This window comes from Rhamphochromis sp. 'chilingali' (genome assembly GCF_963969265.1).
Source record: "Rhamphochromis sp. 'chilingali' genome assembly, chromosome: 3".
NCBI classification, from domain to species: Eukaryota; Metazoa; Chordata; class Actinopteri; order Cichliformes; family Cichlidae; genus Rhamphochromis; species Rhamphochromis sp. 'chilingali'.
In genome coordinates, this window is record NC_137931.1 from 33,731,994 (window position 1) to 33,756,442 (window position 24,449).

The 24,449-nt window shown below is 42.0% G+C and overlaps 1 protein-coding gene across 1 annotated transcript in view; it reads left to right on the plus strand.

Annotated features, from left to right (window-relative positions):
• Nucleotides 1-24,449, plus strand: part of lpp (LIM domain containing preferred translocation partner in lipoma) — a 185,657-nt gene that overhangs the window by 108,891 nt on the left and 52,317 nt on the right. Inside the window, exon 7 of the mRNA XM_080877289.1 lies at nucleotides 3,031-3,636. Coding sequence (XP_080733415.1) covers nucleotides 3,031-3,636 — 606 coding nt within the window. The remainder of the gene's footprint in view (nucleotides 1-3,030; nucleotides 3,637-24,449) is intronic.

Genomic DNA, 24,449 nt, shown 5'->3' on the forward strand with positions numbered 1-24,449 from the left:
CTTGTACCTGCACATTTTCAAACATTTGTTAAGCCACTTAACACTGACCTATGAACCAAGGCACCTAACAGAAGGGAGGAACCAGTGTTGGGTTTACAGATAGCAGACAACTTAGAAACAAAATAACATACTTTAAATAGTATCTTTAAGCATTTTGTTACCAGCAGCCTGTTACAGAAATAAATAAATCAATAAATCCCTGCACCTATTTCTCATTTTCGTAGCAAAATATAAGGTCATGAGAGGTGGCTCAAGACTTTTGAACAATACTGTATGTAGGTTAGGCTCTTTATATATATCTATATATCTATCCATCTATCCATCCATCCATCCATCCATCCATAACACTGAGCGATGAGGGGTCTCAACCTTTTATCCAAGACAAAGCCCAGACATCTTTATATGCAGAATTATTTCCACAGTTTATATTTGAGATATTATTCTTTCACTCACCTTTCATTGCCAAAGGTGAGGGTCATCGACAGCTTCACTCCCCTCTCTTCCCTATGACCAGCCTGGATAGCATCTTCATCCCTGCAGATGCTGCATCGTGCTCTTTTACTAGAGAGCCAAGAATTTCAACACTATTTAACAAAAGCAAAAAAAAACAAACAAACATATTGCATACTGTGATAGTATGGGGTTAGCAGTGATAATCATCATCATCACTGCTGACATATAGATCTTTAGTTGATTTACAGTGATGAGCCCAAGCATCATAACATTTTAATACTGGGATATGTTATGTTCTGAGTTATGTTACATGGCATAAGAGTCAGTTCTCATAGTGTGTTCATTTGGGAGAAAAGAGCAGGTGCAAACAGGAGCAGGTCTTTGGAGGATGTGCTGGAAAAAATCAGATCCTTCCAGGATTTTAAAGGATTTGCTGTTAATGTCTGGTTTCCTGAGACTCCTGGGAAACTTCACTGGCCATATAGGACACCAGGATGGTGGATCGAAACTGTTTTGATGGGACACGAAGGCCCAACAGCATAAGGCAGAGGTGGTGATAATTATGGCTTAATGAGCGGGCTTTAATTGTAAAGCCTACACAAGAATGTGCTCTTCTAATTGAGTCAGTGTTCTGCAGTTTTACCCATTTTTGCTCAAAATAAATACTCTTTATAAATGTTACCAGCTAATAACATTCAGTATTATCAATACAAAGAGTCTCAGATCCTGCCTGTCAATCGCTTCCCTTCGATGCACTGATAGTGCCTCCGACTGGCCTCGTTAAGGTTGGCAGGTCAAGACATAAAAAGAGTTTAGTCGATATGAAAATCTTTTACCCTGCACAGACTTTTCTTTCTGATTTGGTGCATTGAGCAGTTTCATCACCCTCAGAAAAGAGTGAATCTATTCTCTTAATGTAATTTGTGGAAAATGTACCATGACAGTGTAATTATTTTGAGGGGGCCAATTTGCATTTCCTCTGCCCGGCAAGCTGAATGTTACTGTAGGTTCTAAGGCCTTAAAGATAAATGAATAATCTAGAGTATTTAAAACCCATGAAACATTTAAATGAAGTAATTTCACTTCCTAAAGGGCATAGGGAAGATGTTTCCATACATACTCAGACTCACTTTTTAAATAAACATCAGCTCTAATCACTGAGACAGAAATCCTAGTGCGAGCAGGAAATATTTTCTGGATCCTTTAATGATTCCTTAGGGGCTCCCCTCTGACTTAGATTAGATGGGATTTAGACAAAGTTGATGCTTTTACCAAAACTTGGAATTCTTTTTCATCTGTGGACATCATAAGGAGCATGGTACTGTATACGTTTCACCGATAGAATTGCTACATAAGTGTAGCAGTGTGGGGAAAATGGCGTGTGACATTTCTGTGCAGCCGGCTTTGATCAACTTTGAAGGGAAATCGATTGGAGTTGTTGCTCTGCCCCATTTTAGAAGACATCTCATCAAACCGGGTTGCAAAGGGTCTAAAGACTACAAGTGTTCATTTTTGTTCCCTTAGTGCTGCAAATTTAGTAATTGACTCTGATTTTTGGCTTCAGGCAGTAACCTAATAAGGCCATCCAAGGTTAATGATAGACCCTTTTTAGACTGGCTGAATGTCTGACACCGATATGTAGTCGTGGTGAAAAACAATTATTACTTACATGAGAGACACTCGGGGCAGAAGCCTCTGACATATGAATGAAGTGTTGTTATTCTGCCTGTTATTAGCTGCTATATTTCCTTCTAGTTTGGCTTGTAAATGAGACGTAGCCTTTGGACATCGGATCAAAACGCCACAGTCGTTCAGGTGGAATCTCAGCTCCGGGTTGTGTTGCTGCTTTACAGGCATCTCTTCCCAGGAACGCCAGCGCCACAAATCTCTGTGATTTAAAATCTTTCCCGTCCAAGCAGCTGGAGTCAGCACAAGTGTCATTTGCCTTTGCCAATCTGCTGTCACGACGTCCTCTGCCAAACAATTTATCCCCACCCCGCCTGCTTTATTAGCCATAGATTATGGGTGGTCATGGACAGTGTAGAGCCTCTGCTGTCGAGGTAGCCGTATAATTGACTGTCGGGAAGCAGGGTGGATACTTATTGAGCGTAAACTACGCTGTCAGTGAAATGCTGTAGAATACATCTGTTGTATTATTTTGGCACTGAGCAGGATTTCATTTCTGTGCTTTTAGTTCATTTTGCTTTCCAGTTAGCATCTTTTTTAGTCACGCTAGCACCCCAGCTGTGGACATGGCAGTCTTCTGTTTGCATGTAGCAAGAAGTCAGAACTGAAATATTTTTTCAGAGGATTTCTCTTAAATATTTTGGATATATGCATGGTGCTGAAGTCTGGTTATCATTTGTCTTAATGTAACTGTGAGATGGAAAATTGCTATGCTATGCAAATTTTCAAAACGTGGTGTAGTATCAAGTTGTACTAGGATGGAAAACATGACAGATTTGACATCTTAATATTAGCATGTAATGTTGTTGTTTTTTAAAAAAATTTTTTATGTATAATATGTGTCTTTTAAAATGTCACTGAGCAGTACCGAAATTCTCTTTCTCTTTTCAGAATTCTGGATCCATGGCACCTTCAGCAGGCTCCGCCCCGAACGCTCCCGTGACAGGTTACAAGCGTATGGTCATCCCAACTCAGCCTCCACTGACTGCCACCAAGAAGTCTACACCCAAACCTCAAACTCCTGGGGGAGTCTCATCTACATCACCTTCTCCTTTAAGTCCTATGGCCAAGACTCCAACCCACATGGCTCCTCAGCCGGTTCCGGCCTCCTATGCTACAGCATCAACCCCAAGCCAGCCCACCTTCAATGTCCAAGTGAGGTCGGCTCAGCCTGGACCCCAGCATCCAGCCCCTGGTGGGCACAATTTTGGCCAGCAGCCCATTCGCAGCCCCGCGCAGGTGCAGTACATGTCCGCTCAGCCCAAAGGTCCTGACTTTGCTTATGGCCCGCCACAGCCTGGCTTCTCTCCAATGGCACCGGGGCCATATCAAGAACAGCAGCATCCAGGTGCGCCACAAGTAAGTGGAATAAACTCTAGAAGACCTCAAGCAGTCCCAGCCCAAGGATACCAGACCCCAGGCCCCAAGAAGACCTACATTACAGATGTGCCACCCAGCTTGGCTCCATACACTTCTAGTCCAACGATTCCACCAAAGGTAAGAACGTCATCATCATCATGCAGTCGTTGTTCATATTCTTGGATATGGTAGTTTGAAAAGGCTTTAATCTCGTTATTGACATCAACTGGTCTAATATTTTCTGACACTTTAAGCATCTAAGTTGATAGCTTTAGGTTAACCACTGTGGCAGCACAGTGTTTTAGCGGTTAGCTCTTTTCCTCACAGCCAGAAGGTCCTGGGTTTGAAGCTGGGCAGGAGGCACCCTCGCCCCCCCTTGTTTCTGTGGGTTTTCTCTGGGAGTTCCAGTTTCTGCCATAAAAATATGCCAACACACAAAACACAAAAGCATTTCTCATTCTAAAGAGTTTCACTTCCTGTTTAATAAGTAGAGTTGCCTTTGAGAATTGTAAGGCATTTTTACGCTCAGCTGGGATGTTTAATCCCTCCAATGTGTTCTAGGTTTGTCCTGCAGCGTTAGGGTTAGATGTCCCTCGAGTTCCTGACTTGGAGGTGTCCTTACTGGATGCTTGAACCACCTCAGTTTGCATTTGTCAAACGCATAGTTGCTCCTCTTGAAACCTCTGTGAACCTCTAAAGATATATCAAAAATGGGAAGAAAAGATTTCAGTCACTTAAATGAGAAATTGTGCTCTTTGAGTCACCAGGTGCCAATGGTTTAAAGTTGCAAAATCAAAAGATAAATCAAGAGCTCTGGTTATCTCTTAGATCACCTCATCATTCATTCCTCCCGTTGAAGTCCTCCTCCATTTTGTTGTCACGAAAATGACCCACAGGTATTTAAACTGCTTTGCTTGGGTCAGCAGCTCACTGACAGAACCTTTAGAAAGTGTTCACCCACATCCACTGAGCCTTGCAGGTCACAGCTAGACAGCAAGAGTCTGAAAAACACAGCCTGGTCTCATTCTCTCTCTGTTGTAGCTTTCCAGTTATGTTTTATACAATTTAATAAAGGCAAAAACAGTGGGTGTGCAACGGTGCAGATCTCCGTACTGTAAACATCACTGTTATTTGTGTATTCATATTTGTGTGGAAGGTATGCATACATTCGTGCAACATTATTTGCCAAAGCAGTATGAAGCCATCTTTCATTGAAATTCTCTGAATAAAGTTATTTAAACCTGAACCTGCTGGGCTTTACACCATAATAGCCAACTTGTACTAGTGTACTTCAACAGTGTATTTACCAGCTGTGTTTTGTAAACCTAAGCTTGTACTTCACTGTAATAGTTATTTTTCCAGTTATTTGTGCCCAGCTGGAATGTGAATGTGTCAGTATGTAGTTTCCAAACATGTGCATGTGGTTAGGAGCTATTGTATGACTGTCCTTCAAGCTAAGAGCTTTTAAAAAACAGTCGAACATGGAAATCTTTAGACTGAATGATGATACGTGATATACATTTTTGTATTTTTTATTAAGCCAACCTGTGGTACGGTGCAATCACTTTCTAGATTAACCTGTTTTATTTCAGTGCAAAAAATGTTGTTTTCTCAGCCAAGAACTGCTGTGCTTTTCAGAAAACTCAGTAAAATTATTCTACATATTTCTTTCTGATGTTTATGATGAAAACCTTTTCACTGGCTAAATCATTTGGTTTTGCGGGGCCTTCAGATCCAGGTTCAAATCCATAGTCAGTGTGTTACTTGCAGTAGAAGACTGTAGGCAAGAAATAAATGTTGGTTTACTTGGACGCTTTATTTGGAGCATTTTCCCCACTTTACCTGCCTTCAGACAGGTCTTTTCCACAGGGAACTGAAGTTGTTACACTCCACCACACTCGACTGACCAAAACACTGTTTTACTTCACAAAACACAGGAGTTGTCTGTCTACCGTTGCCTCAGTTGGTTAGTTTGTTTTACTGCGTGAGTTCAGTGTTTAATGGGTTGATTCCAGCCATCTAACTGTCCAAACATCCATCCATGGGCAGCAGTCCAAATCCCAGATCTCCCCGGCCACCTACTCCCCACCTGTCGAGGGGGGGCATCAAAGTGTTCCCAAGCCAGCTGACTGAGGTAATCTTTCCAGTGTTTCCAGGACCTGCTCTGTCCCTCTTCCCAGCAGAAAATATCCAAAACATCTCACCTAGGAGGTGCTCAGGAGGCGTGCTGCTTAGATGCACCAACCGTCTCAACTGGCTCCTTTCAATGTGGAGTATTAGTAATTCTACTCTGAGCCACTGTTATGAATGACTAAGTTCTTCACCCTGATGGAGGAAATTCATTTCTGCCAATTGTATCCACACCTCATTCTCTCAGTCATAACCCAGAGCTTGTGGCCATAGGTGAGGGTAGGAATCCAGATTGACATCTGCACCAATATATCTCCTATCACCAATATAGTAGACTATCGTGGCTCAAGAGTTGAGCGTTCGTCTTGTAATCGGAAGGTTGCCGGTTCGAGCCCCGGCTCCGACAGTCTCGGTCGTTGTGTCCTTGGGCAAGACACTTCACCCGTTGCCTACTGGTGGTGGTCAGAGGGCCCGGTGGGCAGCCTCGCCTCTGTCAGTGCGCCCCAGGGCGGCTGTGGCTACACTGTAGCTTGCCATCACCAGTGTGTGAATTGTGTGTGTGTGTGTGTGTGTGTGTGTGTGTGAATGGGTGGATGACTGGTTGTGTAAAGCGCTTTGGGGTCAAGTAAAGCGCTATAGAAATACAGACCATTTACCATTTTAGTGTATGGATGTAGGTTTCTGGGTCAGCATTTTGAAGTCTCAGTTTTAGTTTTTTGGCAATGTTGTTTTATTTGTTTATTTGCTTATTTTGAGCCAGAAGTAGCCATATCTTCGAGGTTATTGTCTGACTCTAGTTTGGCTTGCATCCATAAAATTTCCAGGTGAAGCACAGACACAGATATGGGCTAATTAAATTGAGTAAAATTAAAATAAACAGTTAGAATTTCATTGACCAAAAGTGGACTTGACTGTCTGTTAGTAGAATAAACATTTAGAAAGCTCCATTAAAAATGCTTTGAAAGGTTCCAACAGCTCAGACAGAGTGGAGAGGTCCAGTTAAGGTGAAGACTAACGGGTAGCCATCTGCTCAATCACCATCAATTCCGATGAGTTATGAACAGAGACACTATCCAGAGAGACCAAAAAAAACATTTTTATACCAGAATCTAAATGTTTGTTAATGCTCTGAAATCAGGCATTTTAATGCAGAAGCCTATGAGCACGTGTCTCTGTCTGCAAGAGACTCTCACCCAACAAGACCTAGAATTGGCTCTAGCCCCCCACAACCTTGGCTTGCTTAAATAGAAAGCAATGGATGGATGAACAGAAATGAATAAATAATATTTTAAAGGGAACAAGCAGACAATATAGTAAAAAACACAAGGCAAAGAATTAGTACTAAACCTTTTTATAGATCTGTACATGACTGAAAAGAATAAAAACCCTCTGTTGTCCCATAGACTCTATGCCACAGAGACGAGCTATTCTAATCTCAACATATCCAGCCTTCGACAATCTCTGGAAAGTGGAAGACCCTTGAGTTTTCTTTAATTCAAGGATTTTATGATGGTTGAAAATACAAACTGGGCCTCCCAGCCTCTGGGAATAGCTCATCAAGGACTGTACTTTACTAAATACAAATTAGATTCAGCATTGCAGCAAGTATTTTAAAAATAAGTCTAATTATATTTGTTCAAAACAAAAGTCTACACTTTGCTTGAAAAGCTCACTGCGGTCCCAGTATGATGCATTATTAAAAAACAAAAGGTGGCGTTTATTACATTTGCGAGCATCTCTTTGATTTCAGATAAAAGCGAATCACTAATTTTACAGATATAGCTTGTGCAATGTATGTATATATTTGTCTTTCTTTCCCAAGGATATTCTGCAGCAGGATAATGGGCTGTGAGCCACCCCTCACCCCCACTCCTCCTGCTGTATTTGGATGCTGTGAAACACATCAGGAAACTTTAATACTCCATATCCATGAATGAGCTGTAAATGAGTGATCAAATCTGAGCCGAACCTCCTCTAAAACATGTGCATCCAAACCTTTAATCTAATCATTTTGTTTTCTCACTTGTGTCCAGAATAGCAGCGTTTTAATGCCAAAGCAGAGCAGGGACATCACAAAAGGCAGATTAGAATGAAAGCAGACTCTGTCAACTTTGCCTTTATGATCATCTCTCTGCTTGACCCAGTGTCGTGACATGTTTATAACCTTATACAAACAGTCATAAATCGACTTAAAGTTAGTCTTTTAATCTGTTGTGTAAATAACCCAAAGCCCAGTCATAGAAAATGAACTATTTACATTTTTTGTCATAATTATCAAAAGCCATCTGAAGTCACTGAGAGCTAATGGTGATTTTATGCAACCCGGGACTTTCTCAGTAGGGGGTCTGTGACTTTGATTGAGGACTTTATTAAAGAGATCATTTTGCATAATTGAGGGTATTCATAGAAGGTCAGTTTCATCAGAAGTCGAAGAGAAAATCCTTGGATGAAATTCTATGATCTAGACTAGTTCTGATTAGCTCGTCTGCTCTGCCCCTGGCGTCACCCCACGTCACCCTCAGCTTGCCTACGCCCAATCTCCCAACGTACCCTTACTCACCCGTAAAGTGAAGGTGTGAGAAGAGCTCCTCGCATCAACACACTTCAACGGTGCTTAATTACCTAAATCCACTAGTGTTTGATCTCAAACAGATTTCATGGCTGCCGGTTAATGTACCATTTTCCGCGATTCTCTCAGTGTTTCCAGTTGTTGGAGCAAAGCTGAGCTGGATGATGCCCTGTGTTTTTGCTAAGCTTGAGTGACGTTTGACAGGAGAGGATTATTTTGCACTGCTCAGTCCCCATAGCCAGTTAAAGCCCCCTCGAAGGTCAATGATGGTTTCAACTGTCAAACATGTTTAAAGAGCTTGACGTATTTCTGCCTTCCAGTTCTGGCCACGTTGGCTTTTGACCTGGCCGACAACATTTGCATATGGTGCCATCAGGACATGTCCAGAGAAACCTTTATAGCCGTGTAATTGGGTACGAATCATCTCCCAAAACTGTGCTTTTAACCTTTAAACCGATCCAGGTGAAAGTCGATCAAAAGTTAAGCAATTCAATTGCAATGGAAACATTAATTAGGACATTTTTGACATTACGTTATCTCATGGATTTTGTATTTAAGTATTCCTGATTTTAATATAACTACGGTGTTTAAGAGAGTGGCTAATAAAAAAAAATACTTTCAAGGCTAATCAAACAGTCATTAAAATGGAAAGTGCAGAATGATTTTAAACTTTTGTGCAGATCAAGCAAAGTAAAAAACAGCTTCTGTCTGAGGTGGAATAAAGAGGATTCATCACGAGCTTTAGACAAAAGGCAGTAAGCGTATAAGGTCAGTGATACAAGAAGTATAAAAAAGTAAAGAACTTTAAAGCATTCAAAAAACGACCAGAAGTCAAAAGTTGTTTTTAGATCCCACATTTTTCGTTCAACCGTGCTGAATAATGCCCCAACTTTTATGAGAAATGTTAATAATGAAAGTGCTGACATCAGCATGGATCATTTTTAGGAACTAATTGCTCCCTGGAAGTCCCGTTATGACAACTTGGATTTGTTTGTTTTCAGATTTTCTTTTATACTTGAAAAAGAGAGAAACCTGAAAGGGGCCTTCCTCTTTTGTTTGTTAATTATCCCCCCCCCCTGAAGGGAGATCTTGCAGTCCTTTAACATTATCACTGCACCTCATTCTCATGGAGAACTTAGTCAGAATTTAAGTAATGCATCGCTGGCTGCACAGGCTGTACATTTACAATCACAGTGGAAGATTATATGATATATAGCAAGATGTCATATTGCAGGATAAATGTAAATATCGCATCACAGTGCTGCATTTTAAAAGTCCCACAGAGTTGATTCTGTTCATCTGGACATCACTCATCCAAGTGACTTCTCAGTCTGCTCCTTTTGCAAACACAATGTTGGCACGTTTATGAGACTGAAGAAGTCCCATTAATATATGGAAACGTTTCTCTCACAGAAAAAGCTGCGTATATTTGGGATTTCCTTACCTGGGTACTGTCATCGGGGGGCATTTTAGAAAATGTGTGAAAAAACCGATGATGTGTGCTTGCGGTGGTGTAGCTGGCTCCTGCTACAAGAAAAAAAGGAAGTGATAACAGACAAAGACCTTGTTTGTGAAGTGAGTCTGAGCCTTAAAAACAATGAAAACCTTTCACGTGTGCTTCTTTGTTTTCTGATGTCAGATGACTGTAATCTTTCATCTAACTGATTGTTACCATGAAAAAGTTAATTAAAGAACTTTCCTTGTTATGCTGGAAAAAATGAGCTCTGGTTACCTGTAGCTTACCTGTAAATCGTCTTTGTTGTGGCTTTTTGGTTGTGTAGGACCCCAGTTCTCAGAGGTAGGTTTGCATGGTAGAGATAATTATATTTATGCATGTGTGAACACTTGCTTGTTTACATCACATGTGATGCTGGCTCCTCAGGAGATGACCCTAGCTGCCCTAAATTTAAGAACCATGTGCAGATCTTAAAAAAGCCAGCAGACTGAGTGCCGGGTTACCAGCTCGGCTGCAGAGACAATTCAGCGCCTGGTGCAGGGTTACCACCATGTGTAACTACAAAGCGAGAGCCAAAGGCTTCGATGAGATGAAGACATGTTATCTGTAACCCTGTGATCTTCTCTGCATGTAGATGCACCTTGAAACAAATTGCACTGTGTTCTGTACCAAATATGTACCGACAGGCAGACGGCTCCATATTTCTTATTGTACTGACAATTTGTGCTTAGCATCTATGCGCTGGCCTCATTAAAAACATGGATTTTTCTCACATCAGGTCAGTGATCGTGTCACATATACACATCTACTGTCCTTTTTGTCTATTTTCATTTCCTTCACAGCTTCATGGAGCTTTTACATAGAAAGCTCATCCACATATTTTTATGTGTTTTTCTTCAGTCTACAGAATCTCCCTCCGGCTACATGGGAATGAAATAAATACTCCTTAGAATTCCTTAAAGCTGCCGTCTATTTTTACTTAACCATAAAGTCTTAACATCAGAAAAAGCAGCCTTAAATTCTCGCTCTGTACCTCAACACATTTATGTGTTTTCTATTCAAACGCCACGATACTTAAGGACACAATCACATCTATTTCTGTAAAAACGTTGTTTTTCCTGCTATATTAATTTACAGTGGTGCTTTCAGAAGAACGATGCCACTAAAATAAGCCTTTATGTGTGAATCCGAGTGCGTTTGTGCAGGTAATGAATCTGAAAGTATAATTAGAACATTTTCCATGCAGTTTCTCAGTCTTATTGTCTTGACAGCACAATTAAAAACAAAATGAGTTATGATTTTGAAAAAGCACACCCACGCATATCTACCGTATTTCCCGGACTACAAAGCGCACCTGAATATTAGCCGCACAAGCTAAAATCAGGGGAAAATCCTGTTTTGTACATACATTAGCCGCACCTGACTAAAAGCCGCAGGTGTTTCAATGTTGACTTATCATATGTAAGAGAATATGCACAAAGGGAATTGTCAGGAAAGAGATGGCTGTTTGGAGACACACCCCTTTTATTAATATTTTGAAAAACAAGTTATGGGTACATATTTGCACATGTAGTACATAACAGTAACCTACAGCACACCAGAAAAATAGATTCGGACTACCTTTTAGGCTCAGGTGCAGTGACACGGCTTTAACAAGAAGAAAAGTCAGTCATTCACCATCTTTCTCTTCTTCCTGCGCTCTAAAACCACCAAAGTCCTCTTCTCCAATGTCGGAAACGAACAGGCTCAGGATGGCTTCGTCATCCACTCTCCGCTTCTCTCCTTCGTTGTCACTTTCAAAACCAAAGAAATCCTCGTTGTCAGTGTCAGAGTCGAACACCCTCAGAAGGGCCGTGGCGGTGTCCTCCTCTCCATCATGCAGCAGTCCAGCCCTTCAAAATCCGTTGGTGATCGTGGATCTTTTCCACGCTGTCAGAATCCACCGGTGGAGTTGGGCATAACTTGCTTTTCGCAAGTTTATCGCCGCTCGTCATCCACGCCTCCCGCTGAATGCGTAGCGCTACTTTGAAGTTTGTTTTTCGCGCTACTTCGTACGGCACTACGTTGCCTGGCGGACGGACATGTGACTAACATACCACTCTTGAACCCCGATCCTTCCGCCAGGCAACGTAGTGCCGTACAACAGCGGAACAAACAAAACAAATCGTCTTACGATATCACAAAAATCATGGAAAATCCATAGAAAAGCCGCACCTGACTAAAAGCCGCAGGGTTCAAAGCTTGTGCAAAAAGTAGCGGCTTATAGCCCGACAATTACGGTAAGTATGAATACTCCAATTACACCTGTGAGCTGCTTTGCCCTTTCAACTGTTTTTTTCCATGTTTTAAAAAGGCAAGATTACACATAAAAGCTGCTTTTCTTTAATAGTAGTCTGTGAGCTTTAGTCTGGCAGTTAATGGTGCTTACTGCTACGTGTTCACGGCACCAAGACGACAGGGAACTTGTCCGTGCTTTTAATAGAAATTTGCAGTAGTAATTTGCAGAGTAGTTCAATATTATAAACTTGGATTTATGTTTACTTGCTAGAAATCATCATATTTGCCTTTGCTGGCACGTTGATGTGTTTCTTACGCATTGCCAAATGAGTAGAAACGCATAAAATAAGAACAGACCGGAGCTGTCTTAAAATCCACTGGCGAGACGAAATCTTGTGACAGATGAAAACATCGCATCTCTGTGTGCATAAAAAAACCATCTTTCCATCATGTTTTCCACTTTTTTGTCAGAGGCAACGTTTCAGTTAAAATGTATCTCTGCTGACAAGATTTAATGGCAGAGGATGGAGAATTGGCACCACCAGCATTTTATCTCAACAAACCAAACCCTGATGCCTGCTGTTAGTAAAGGAAGAAATGAGCATTAATTTGTTTTTTCTTAGGATTTTTTTTGAAGTTCGTTGAATTCAGTTAGTTGAAATTGTGCTGAAAATCTCGCTACTTAAAGATTACAGCGTCCAAGAGTGGCATAATGGATCTTATTTTTCTGAACCTGGATGCAAAAAGAAGTTGGATTGTACAGAAGTCGAGGAAAAACAAAATAAACATTGTACTTTTTGACTGACTCATGACCTCATTAAACACTTAACGCCTTACTGTATAAAACATAATGATTGCTATGTTTAACACTGTGGTTTTTATTAGCGTCAACAAGCAGGATAAAGGAGGGTGTGCTTTGTGCTACCGTCACAATAGTGAAAACAGTGGTTTGGCACCGCGGCATGTGATCTGCAACTTGTAAACTCATTGCTTTTGAAATGGTTCCAAACTGGTTGATTCCTGCACAAATGGGGCTGTACTACAAAATGATTTGGGTACTTGGGAGTCTTGCTTTTATATAACCACAGTAACATGAAGTCCGTATGGGACATAAATGCATCGCAGACAAGACGCAGTCTTTGGAGCAGACTGACCCAGATCGATTGAAGCGTGTCAGCAATTCGTCTACCTTTGTAAATCGTAGTAACTGTGAACCTTCACAAACAGTAGGTGATGTCACAATGGCTACAGCCATCTTTTATATACAGTCTTTGGCAACCACACCAATACTGCACAGCTCACAGGAAATTCCACATTGCTCTGCTCCCTTTCGCAAAAATGATGATCTGTGAATTTTGCTGCCTTTCTAGTCATTCATGTAAATATGGAAACATCTTCTATATATGCTCCAACCTTTGAGCTCATTGGTTGGTGGTGAGCTCTTTTAAGAAGTGCCTCCTTCCATGTGTAGAATACCACAGCAGCAGGTCAGTCGAGGTGGAGGCCCTTGGAAACACCAGTAAATGTAACTACAATATACACATAAACTAAGAGCTGCAACAGGCATTGACTAGGGATGCACTTGACATTTCATCAATTTAAAGTTTTTAAAGTATTCTGTGCTTTCTGAAAAAATATAAGTTGCTGGGAGGAAATGTAAGGGTGTGTAAGATAAATCTTTAAAGTGCAAGAGAAACGAAACTGGTATCAATAAACATTTACACAGCAGATATTTCAGGCAGTGTAAGGCCTACTTCATTTTAACAACTAAATCTAAAAATAGAGACTGTTATAGTCATTTAAATAGGAGGCTGTGCAGGACTTTGTCACATACTGCTGAAAAAAGCCTCATGAGGTACTTACATCCTCTCACCCTTTAAGCTAATGTCAGTTTGGAATATTAAATCTTTGGCCTCGTATCGGTTGACTGACTTATGCCTTGTAACTATGCAGCACGCATTCTTGTCTGTCATATCATCAGAAGCCATTACACCTCTAATGCAGGTCAGATCGTGCGACAAGGATCAGCTGTATTCCCCGTAGCATTGCAGAGGTACAAGCTACTGTATGTAATTACTGCTGTGCCTCCGACGTGTTGCTGGCACAGTGTGCAGCGGTGGTCCACTCAGGATTTTGTTACCGAATGCTTCGCAGACTAAAGGTCAGTCCGGTGGATCTGATCCGAGGTCAGCGATTTATGGCGGATCTCCTTATGGTTCACTTTCTTGCCAACACATTCGAAAGCTTCCTCTCAGTTACTGCTTCTAGGTTTAAAACAGGTGTGTAACAACACAGAGGAACTGGGCCAATTAAGGTTAATAGAGATGCTGTGCTATGAATAAATGCATGAGACAATATTGAAAACTGATTACCTAAGTGATGTTTTACTACCACAGCTCTTCAAAATCAGAGTAGCTGCTGAAGTATGGGAGTTCTGACTTTTGTTTTAAATTGGAATGCCTTTACAGATGACTAATAAATAAAATAATGACAAAGTAGTGAAGACTTTTAATTGTGCCCTAAAACTACAGCTGTCCTGATGGTATACGAAACCACCTGCTGGAAAGTAAAAAGGAACATCCTGAGAGTTTTTAACCACAGCTACTCCTTGATAATAATTATAAGGAGAACTTATAATCATAACAGGTCACTAAAGATATAAAACAATACTTTTATTTAGTCTCGATTGCCAGTCTTGGCAGCCGGGGATCAGTCCGCCACGGCCTCCGCTCCTGGCCGCCACCCGACACACAATGCACCCGACCCCTATAGCGCCTCCTGCGGGTGGTGGGCCTGTGGGAGGATGGGCCCATGTCCCCTTTTCGGGCTGTGCCCGGCCGGGCCCCATGGACTAAGGCCCGGCCACCAGACGCTCGCCCTCGGGCACCCTCCCGGGCCTCGCTCCAGGGCGGGGCCCCAGTAACCCGGGCAGGATAAACTCTTCCCTCGATGTTTTCTTCATAAAGGGTATACAAGCGGCGGAAATGAGCTTCCTCCGAAGGGTGGCTGGCCTCTCCCTTAGAGATAGGGTGAGAAGTTCGGCCATCCAGGAGGGGCTCAGAGTAGAGCCGCTGCTCCTCCACATCGAAAGGAGCCAGCTGAGCTGGTTTGGGCATCTGACAAGGATGCCTCCTGGGCGCGGTGTTCCAGGCATGTCCCACCGGGAGGAGGACCCGGGGCAGACCCAGGACACACTGGAGAGATTATATCTCTTGGTTGGCCTGGGAACGCCTTGGTGTTCCCCCGGATAAGCTGGAGGAGGTGGCTGGGGAGAGGGAGGTCTGGGTTTCTCTGCTTAAGCTGCTGCCCCTGCGACCCGGCCCCGGATAAAGCGGATGAAGATGGATGGATGGATGGACTTTTATTTAGTATCTACTATCTACTAATTGGTTAGTAGTTCCTTACATGATCCACATGGTCCATTGGTATGGCAAGGACAATGGCGGGTTATGTGCAATATGTGTACACATTTTTGAAAGACATAAGCTTTGATTGTATCTTAATTATCAAATTCCAATTACTACGTTGTTTTACAGTCAAGTGGCTTGCAAACCTAGAGAAGTACTGTTGAGGAAGTCTTGATTTTAAGTGTTTCTTTGCGAGATTTCTGAAGTATTCCACATATACAAACTCTGATTTACAACAGATAAAACCATTAAAAATGGATTCCTGTAGAAAATATGATATCTGATTGCTAAATAGCTGGGTTTCTTGCGATTAAACACAATTTTATAGCATTACTAAATGAACAAAGTTTCCTGGCCATTATCGCTGTAACTATAAGTGAGCATATGGCCACTGTAAGCCTAGTGTTGGGTTATGAGAGACATATAAATAATTTCAAAAAGAACATCTATAAATCCATGTAATGCAGCTTTTCATGGGTATTTTCTTTCCTGGAAAGCTCCATTCAGTTGTATGTGTGAATTCCAATGAACTACCAGATTCTTATTTCCAGGCAACTCCAATAAAGAGATGTGCAGCTGTGAGTCTTTACATGGAATAAAGATGATTTTTACAAAGCTTCTGTTTACAGAGCTACAACTTGAATGTTCCAGAAAACCTCCCAATGATTATTTGATTCATGATACTCATTTTATAGATGAGCTCATTGGTGTCACTTGAATATTGTTGTAGTTGCTTTCAGGTTCTTTTTTTGTTAGTTGTTGATTGGCCGCTACCTTCAGCCAGTCGTAACCCCTCGTAGATCAGAAGTGTTTGTCACATAACTGCTCATAAATAATAGCCCCTGCCACTGTGTTCTCTTCATGCCCCCTCTCAGACGAACAGCTTGGCTGGTAAATAACTGGCCCGATCGATACCTGTCATTGCAGTTCAGTGAGCTCCGGCAATCCAAAATGTCTTAGCAGTTTATTTTCTTGTTTTCAACCTGCTGTCGTCGCTGGGCTGGATTGAAGAGGTGCAGCTATATCCTGCAGTACTGAGATTTTACCACAGCTTTAAAGCGTAGTGTGTGTGTTACCGTGTTGGGCTTTGGTGGCATTTACCCACTTCTCAAGTTCTAAAATAGAGTTCAAACAGCCCCCCATCAACAACAAACCACCCACTCTTCCCAAAGCAAGCGCTTAGCTTCGTTCTGAAGCTAAAAGGCTGTGGAAAGACTTTCTTAATTGAAAATATTACTCTGTCAGGCGAAAAGACCAGAGAGTAGGAAGTTACGAACCCCTAAGTGGGCCTGAAGATGTTTTTACAGTGTTTTCAAAGTTCGATTTTAAGTTGTTTTTAAAGGCACCTTCAGAGCTCACGACCTGTGTCAACACCACATTACTGTAGTGTTCTGTGTGTGATAGATATTTAAAACTGAGGCTTTTTAAATGTCAAGGGAGGAAATGAAGGGACGAGGAGACAGAAGGGAGTAAGCAGGAGACTGCAACGGCGCAATCAGAAATACTAAGAAGCTGCAAGAGATTCAAAATTTTAAGAGAATGTTTGCACAGGAAGAAAAGAGAGAAAAACTCAGTATCGGCTCAGGAGTCAGGTGATGGAAGATTATGATTATTATGTTAAGACATCAATCATAAGAAGCCCAATGAAAACACAAGATTGAAATCCGTGTTTCAACTATTTGATGCACATTTAAATACACACTAATTACTATAACGATTATGTTAATTTGCCGTCTTCTCTTACCTTTGTGACTGCCTGTGGAATCATCAGTGAAATGCTGAATATAATTTCTGTAATGATACATTTAGAAATGCACAGTGATTTTGTTATTTATTTATTTTTAAATCTTGGCACCAAACTTTTCACATATTAGCCAAGTTTAAGGGCCGGGCCTATTTTATACTCTGTATAAGCTTTGCATGATTCACAGTTCAGAATAATCCTTCCCTGTCTTGTTCTGGGCCTTAGTGTAGCCCTGAGTGCTGGGTTTGGCTTTTCTGTTTCACTTTGCATCTTGTTTTTTTTTTATGTTTATGCAAGTTTCCTCTGTGACCTCCATTATCTCCCACCACTGGGGAAAAAAAACAAAAAAAAACAAAACACCATAGCATAGTGCTGCCTTTTTTGGTCCACGACATTCTAACAAAAGACTTTCTCGATCTGAAGTGTGAAATGCTTTTTTAGCTCACTTCCCCTTCCATTCAAGAAAACTTTCTCCTGATTGGCTGCTTCATACAAACAGAACGTTTGAGCAGTAGGTGTTTGCAGCTCCTCTGCCACAGATGACCATATTAGGGATATCCGTGCATCTTGAAATGATAAATAGCTAAAAATAGACTGTCCGAAACTGAGCCTTTCACGCAACAGGAAGGGACTCGCATCCACAAAACAGCTACCAAAGCACAGAACACCGAGACTGCTATATACTTGCAATCCAAACAGTAAAATCTTGTAGTATCTTTGAACAACAGTTAGAAACCCGATGACTGGTTGCAGACTCTACTACTTTTCAGAGGTTAAGCATTCTGCTGTTATGCATTCATCTTACTAGATGATATTTTTTGTTTCTTAATTTGATGACCCATTTGCTCAGCCACTGCTCATGGCTGAGAAACTTTCTGTTTATTTTTCAAATATCAAGTCGCTGTTGGGCACGTGCAAAATTGCGGTGTGCAAATCGCAAAAAAAAGAGACCAAGTCATGTGACGGTACAACCACATGACAAAGCTGGTGGCTGCAATAATGCTAGTGAAGCTAAGTGTGAAGCCCTGTAAATTCCACATCAATCTATTTTAATATTGTGTAAAACTCCAGACAGTGCTGTACAATAATGTCCATGTAGATTGTGTTTGATTGATGGTTCTAGCTTTTCATCACCACAGCCCCTGTGTGCACTGAAAGAGTAGCAGAGGTACGGTAGGCTTTCTAAACACTGTTTATTCCTTTTTATACCAGAGCTGACACTGAGCACAGTGGATGGCTTTCTTGCATTGACTCCAGTGACAGACGGTCCCTGTATGTAAACAATAAAAAATATTTGGCGTGAAGAGTGTTCAGTCCTCTGTGTCCAAGATTAGTTAGTAAAGAATGGCTTTAATTAGCTCACTTCATTCAATGGGGAAGAACTGATGGACTGTCTGACACTGCTTGGCTGTGTTAATGTATTGATCACACAGTAAGAAAAAGGCTCTTTTTTGTTCAGTTACAAACGATGTGGCCAAAACCACCTGCATGAACAGTGGCCCCTGCTGGATCCTCCTGGACATGATCTCCTCAACACCTTTCTGCACACCAAGTTTTCTCAGTTTTTGGTGTCCTCTCTTCCCTCCTCACATCCTTCTCCGACCACAATAGAAGTCTTTTATCCGCCCTTGAATCAGAGTCAGTGAAACGTGTACACTTTCGAATCATTTTTTTTTTCCCACATCGGGGAAGCGTCCCCGAGCGGATTGGCCTTTGTGTGATCTTGGCCGCAGCGTTTGAGCGGTAGCTTTTGGTCAGGAGATATCTCTCAGGGTGTCATTCAGATAAACCATGCAGTTGTTTAGGTGGAATTGGGAAGGATATATCATGGTTTTGCCTGAGAGGTAAAATTACACAGGAGATCGGCACCACTGTGTATTACAAAAGGGAAGTGCAGGTTCCCGATACATCGATTTGAAAGGATAACCTGTATGAATCTTCATTATGTCCACCACATGTGTTTAAATATGGATCTAGGCTACCACATGAGGAAACTGCAGGAGAACACTTGGAGCTTGCACCCAAAACCAGGGAAACCTGCATCCTCTTTAATATCGTGTTTGCTCCGGTCGCAGGATGGTAATTGTATACAAAGAGACGCCAAATAAGTTTTATCTCCGTCCCAACAATTTGTGCAGTCATTTGTTGTTGTTGTTGTTGGGTTCTTGTTTTTTGTTTTTTTAGATTGCTCGTGGCACCCCTCTCTGCACGCTCAGATTTTCAAATATCTGTTTGCAGGGGGATGTGTCAGTTCCAAACAGATGACCTAGTTTTTACACACGCACATCTTACAAACATTGAAAGGCCCCTCTACATACATTACATGTCTGCAAACACTCTCAAATTCATCCCTTTATGTGAATTCACTTCTCAGCAAAGGTTTGAATGGCTGTGGAAAAAGTCAATTATGGAATTGGTTAATTTTTAATTATCGTCGGCTGCTCTGTACACAGCTGCTCTACAGTTGACTGTTATTTTTTTCCTCTCTGTTTAATTGGAGCTGAAACAGCATGACCTATTTTGTTTGGAGAGAATGTATACTTTATCTGCGCCTCCTCAGAAGGTGGCCTTGAGCTTAATTTGCAGCGCCGCAATGTCTCCTCTCAAAGTGTAATGCGTTACAGATTACTCGTAACCTGTTTTACATCGCAGGCTGCATATTCATCATTTGGATTACATAAAGCTACGAACATGCGATCGGTTGGAGAAATGACAAAGCAAACTTTCACCACAGGTGATGTTTTTATTGCCTTCATTTGGAGTCGGAGAGAGACAGTGGCGTCTCATCCGCCTCTAAGTGCACCCTGGTCAGTTTTATAAATGAAAGGGGCTTTCATAGGTTTTATATTGTGTCACCCTGATACAGTCAATACCATCCACTGTAAAGTGAGAGCTGTTAATACACAGCATTTAACCTGCACGTTTGATTCTAAACACACGACGTGCAGAAGTCCCAGCACACACACGCGCACACTCTGAAAGGATAGTGTGACTGATCCAGCAATCCTTTCATTGTTCTGGTGAAACAGAGTCGCCTAAGCTGCTGTAATCACTCGTTTAGTGTTGCGGCAACAAATGCATATTTTTAGACATTTCCAATCCAATAAGAAAATTCAATCCACTCGTGAACCTTCACTAATGCAGTGGTCCATTTGCTGTTGTTGTGGTTATTATTACTATTATTTTAATAAGCCAATTCCCTTCCAAAGGCTCAATGTCCATTTCAAATAATACAGCTGTGACTGAGAGAGACAAAAAGCCAGGGTGTCACATTTTTGTGAGCTGACTAAAGCGGCTCTGACTTAAAGCTGCAGCTCCATTGACACTAAAGAGTATTTCTGCATTGTGAAGTCCATCATCATTTAATCTGTGGATAAATGTGTCTGTGAGTGATTATGTCTTTCTTCAGTTTGTGCTGATCGTGCAGGAAGTGTTCGGCTATTGTTAAAGGAAAGACAATTGTGCTTGGTTTAAGGTGCAATGCTGCATTTACAGGAAGTAGATGAGAAGAAACGCGCAGCTGATGGAGACACGGATTAGTGTTGCTTTCCATCGGGCTCTTTTTACACTGCTTGTACTTTCCCCCCCTTCTGGTTATCGCTTTCAGCTCAGTGGCTTGTGCTGTTTATGCAGCGGCTCTTGGTCTCATTGTGTTCGCATGCTCCTTTTGGACTATGCAAAACAAGAAGAAGAAAAAAGGAGTGACCTAAATATGAAGATACAACTCACGATTCCTCAAAAGTTGAACTGACATTTGAATTATGCTCATTTTTTGGGTAAAGAAATCTAAACTGTAATGGTACTGTAGCTGCTGTGTGTGTGTGTGTTGTTTTTAGAAAGAGGAAAGTGCAGTTTTGTGTATTTGTAGATCCTGATGAGCCGTGTTTGCTTGGCCTTCTGTAGACTTGCAGGTGAGTTACTGATGGGAACATTTTACAGCCTTGTATACTCAACCACATGTTTCCCTTTTGGCTTGTTATGGTTATATTCTAAGTCATCTCTCGTTTCATGAGATTCAGTATTTAGGAGAAGCCATGTTGCTATTAACTCTCCACTATAAATAATGTTTATTGGGGCATCTGTGGAATTGAAGTGGGTTCACCAGTTGGAAGCTCATCACAATTGGAACATCCCCGATTCCCCCACTCCAAGATACTCAATTACCTCCCAACCCTTCCATCAGTGTGTGAGTCTGTGTGAGCAGTATAAAACGTGCCATATAAAAGTACTGGGGCGTGGTGGATCTAAGCCCTCTTTTAACTCCACTCCCTTTAAGCCACCTTGCTTTTGGTTGGCTGCCTCTCAAACAAATGATTTAAACAGCAGGTAGAGCTGCTTACCTGTGGTGGCCATATTAGGAATAGCCACTCTCTCATGAAAAGAACTGTATGAAACTGAGTATTTAGGTGTTTGCAGATGAGACTGTGATCTGAAACTGTGAGCACTGTGAGTAGCAGGGAGTGACTAGAGACTGGAGAGGTGGAGGTATGCTCTTGAGAGAAGAGGATGAAAGTCGGTGGACGCAAGACAGAATGCACGTGTGTAAATGAGAGGGTGAAGACTCAAAAAGTAGAGAAAGTGAAGCTAGATGAGTTTAAATACCTGTAGTCAACCATCCAAAGCAAAGGATGGTGCATAAGAGAGGTGAAGAAGAGAGAGCAGAGAGGGTGGAGTGGGTGGAGATGAGTGTCGAGTGATTTGTGACAGAAGGATGGCACCAAAAGGGGTGGTTTACGAAATAGTAGTGAGATGTTAAGATTGGACGTAAGCTGAAGATGTTATGGTTCTCATAGGCGTGAGTAGAATGGACAAAATTAGAAATTAATCTATAAGAAAGGACAGATCAGGTTGGGCAGTTTGGAGACTAAGTTAGAGAGGTGAGGCTGAGATGGTTTGGACATGTGCAGAGGAGGGATAGGCGACTTATTGACAAAGGATGATGAAGATGGAGCTGCCAGGCAGGAGGAAAAGAGGAAGCCCTCAGAGGATTTTCATGGAAGTAGTGACAGGAGAGGAGGAGGCATCCTCCATCTAGATAATCCATTGCGGAGACGTCTAAAGAGAGACAATTAAATTCTCAAATGTAATTTAGTGTCTTAATTTGATGTCTTCTCTTGTTACAACAAATTTAAAAACGTTGGATCTTTACTGTGACAGAGCTGATGTGCTCTGTGTGGTTTCGTCTCACAGATCTGTAGCGATGCTGTGCGTATAGTTCCAGCTTCCTGTTTGGACGCCTTTGTTGCACCTCCTCTAACAAAGGTGCAGATGTGATGCCCTGAGAACAGTTGTCTCTCCTGTTCACTCTCTGTCACTGCAGTGGAAGCAGGAAAGACAGAGCCTGAGGTTTAGTTCTTAGCGGGACACAGCGCTGTCAGGGCATCAGGTGAGAGCATGTACGGAGCCCCCCCCCCCCCGACTCCTCACCCCACCCAGCACACTCCACTCGTCACCTAATCGGGTCTGACACAATGCCAATTCCACAGTGGGTGGTGCACACAGCTTTATTCATAGATGTGGCAGTCGGGCAGCGATCAGCTCCCAGACTCTGTCGCGCCATATCAGCTAGCACGCAACGGCGGTCACTTATAGATGCTATTGTTGTCTGTGATTTTATGTGTTCTGGCATTTAACAAAATCATTTTTCAAGTGGAAAGCATTTGATGATCCATCAGGATATCTTTCAGGGGCGTTACGAGTGAAACCTGCGAGCCTGTCCGTGCAAAACAGTGTACGAAGGGTGCAGATGTTAGGCCAACGAAATTTAAGCACCAACTTCAATGAAACTGCGACAGAGTGTCCCGAAGGCGTAGGCAAACAATTTACTGAATTGAGCCAGACATAACTGAAAAATTCACGTCTGCGGCACATATAGCTGCTGTATGGTTTCTATTGTTGCCTCTGAAAAGCTGAACAGGAACTGCGACTCAATCATAAAGCGTGCAGGGAAGCAATTTCTTTCTCTTATTCAAGTGAAAAATTATTCTGTGCTGTCACAAAAGACTCCCTAACAAGGTGCTTTAAACTCTCTGGCAGTGCATTGCTGCGGGGTGTCAAAGAGTGGATAAGATATAAATGAAGCTTAAACTCAAAAGTCTGTTTCTGGTAATAGCAGCATTTCGTTCCCTCTCCAATGTGCTTTTGATGTGGAGCTAAGATTAACAGTGTTAAATCGTCTACTTCACTGTCTCAAGCTAGCAACACCGGCATAATGAGCAGAAGGTTGACAACAGGGGCACTTCTTTCAGGTATATGATTGATTTTGTTTTCTGTTGTGCGAGTTGTTGTATGCCACCTTTGACCATTTTGTATTATTAAAAAAGAAATGGGATTTAAGGTGAAAACGAGGAATACCCGGCCGCTGAGGAACGTTTCCTTTCGTCTCCTCTTAATCATGTGATCTGGCCGATGATGGCTGAGCAGCTGAGGAAGCGCGAGGTCCCAAGGAATCCGAGCGCTCAGACCCAGCTGCTCTCTAGAGAGAAGAAAGATTTGCACGTCCAACGTGTCGATCCCTCAGAGTTAATGAGGCCTGCTGTTTGGGCTTCCATTATGAGCTGGCTGCATCCTGAGCCAGGCCGGGTAAAGTCATGCATCATAAAGTTCTGACGCTCGCTGATACATCGTGGACAGTACGCAGAGCTCAGCGTTTCTCACCATCTCTGTAAATAAACGTACCACGCAGCTGACTCTTTTCAGATACACTGCACATTTCGAACACAACCTTTAATGTACTGTTGAAATTACACAGTTGTATACGTGTTCCCGTAACTTTGACACGCACGGTGAGTCACGTTCATGAAAATTGATCCTGAAATGCATGAGTCTGTGTTTATACACTGGAAGAAGCGTCTGTGCTGTGTTCTAAAGTGTGTGCATGTCAAATAATTAGCAGCATGTAAGCAAAGTTTAATATTTGTGTATTTATTTACTTTTACAGTTTATTAAAGTTTGCCTCCCGTTCTGCAGTAATAGTCAAACTGTAGCCTGTGGGCCAGAAATCATATTTGTGCCCTCAGACACGAGCTGAAATTTCACTTTGTTGTTTACAAAGCAGTCACCGTGATCTCATCCCCGAGCGTTTGTGAGATTTCACCAACAAGCTCTCTGTTGTCGTTTATTTATCGTCTGTGGCTTACGTGTGCTGGCTGCAGAGAACCCACGGTCCAGTGACAGAGATCAGGGAAGTCCGCATTAGGCTGCAGGTTTCTCACCCAGGAGGCTGGTGCACACAGTCTCCCGTTTTTCTGACTCATTTGTTTCATTTTTGGAGATTTGTTTCATTTTAGGGTTAGGAAAAGTTTCCCTATTCACAACAGTAATCCTGCATGTTTTAAAAGTGGCACTCTGGGAGTGACAATGTAGTCT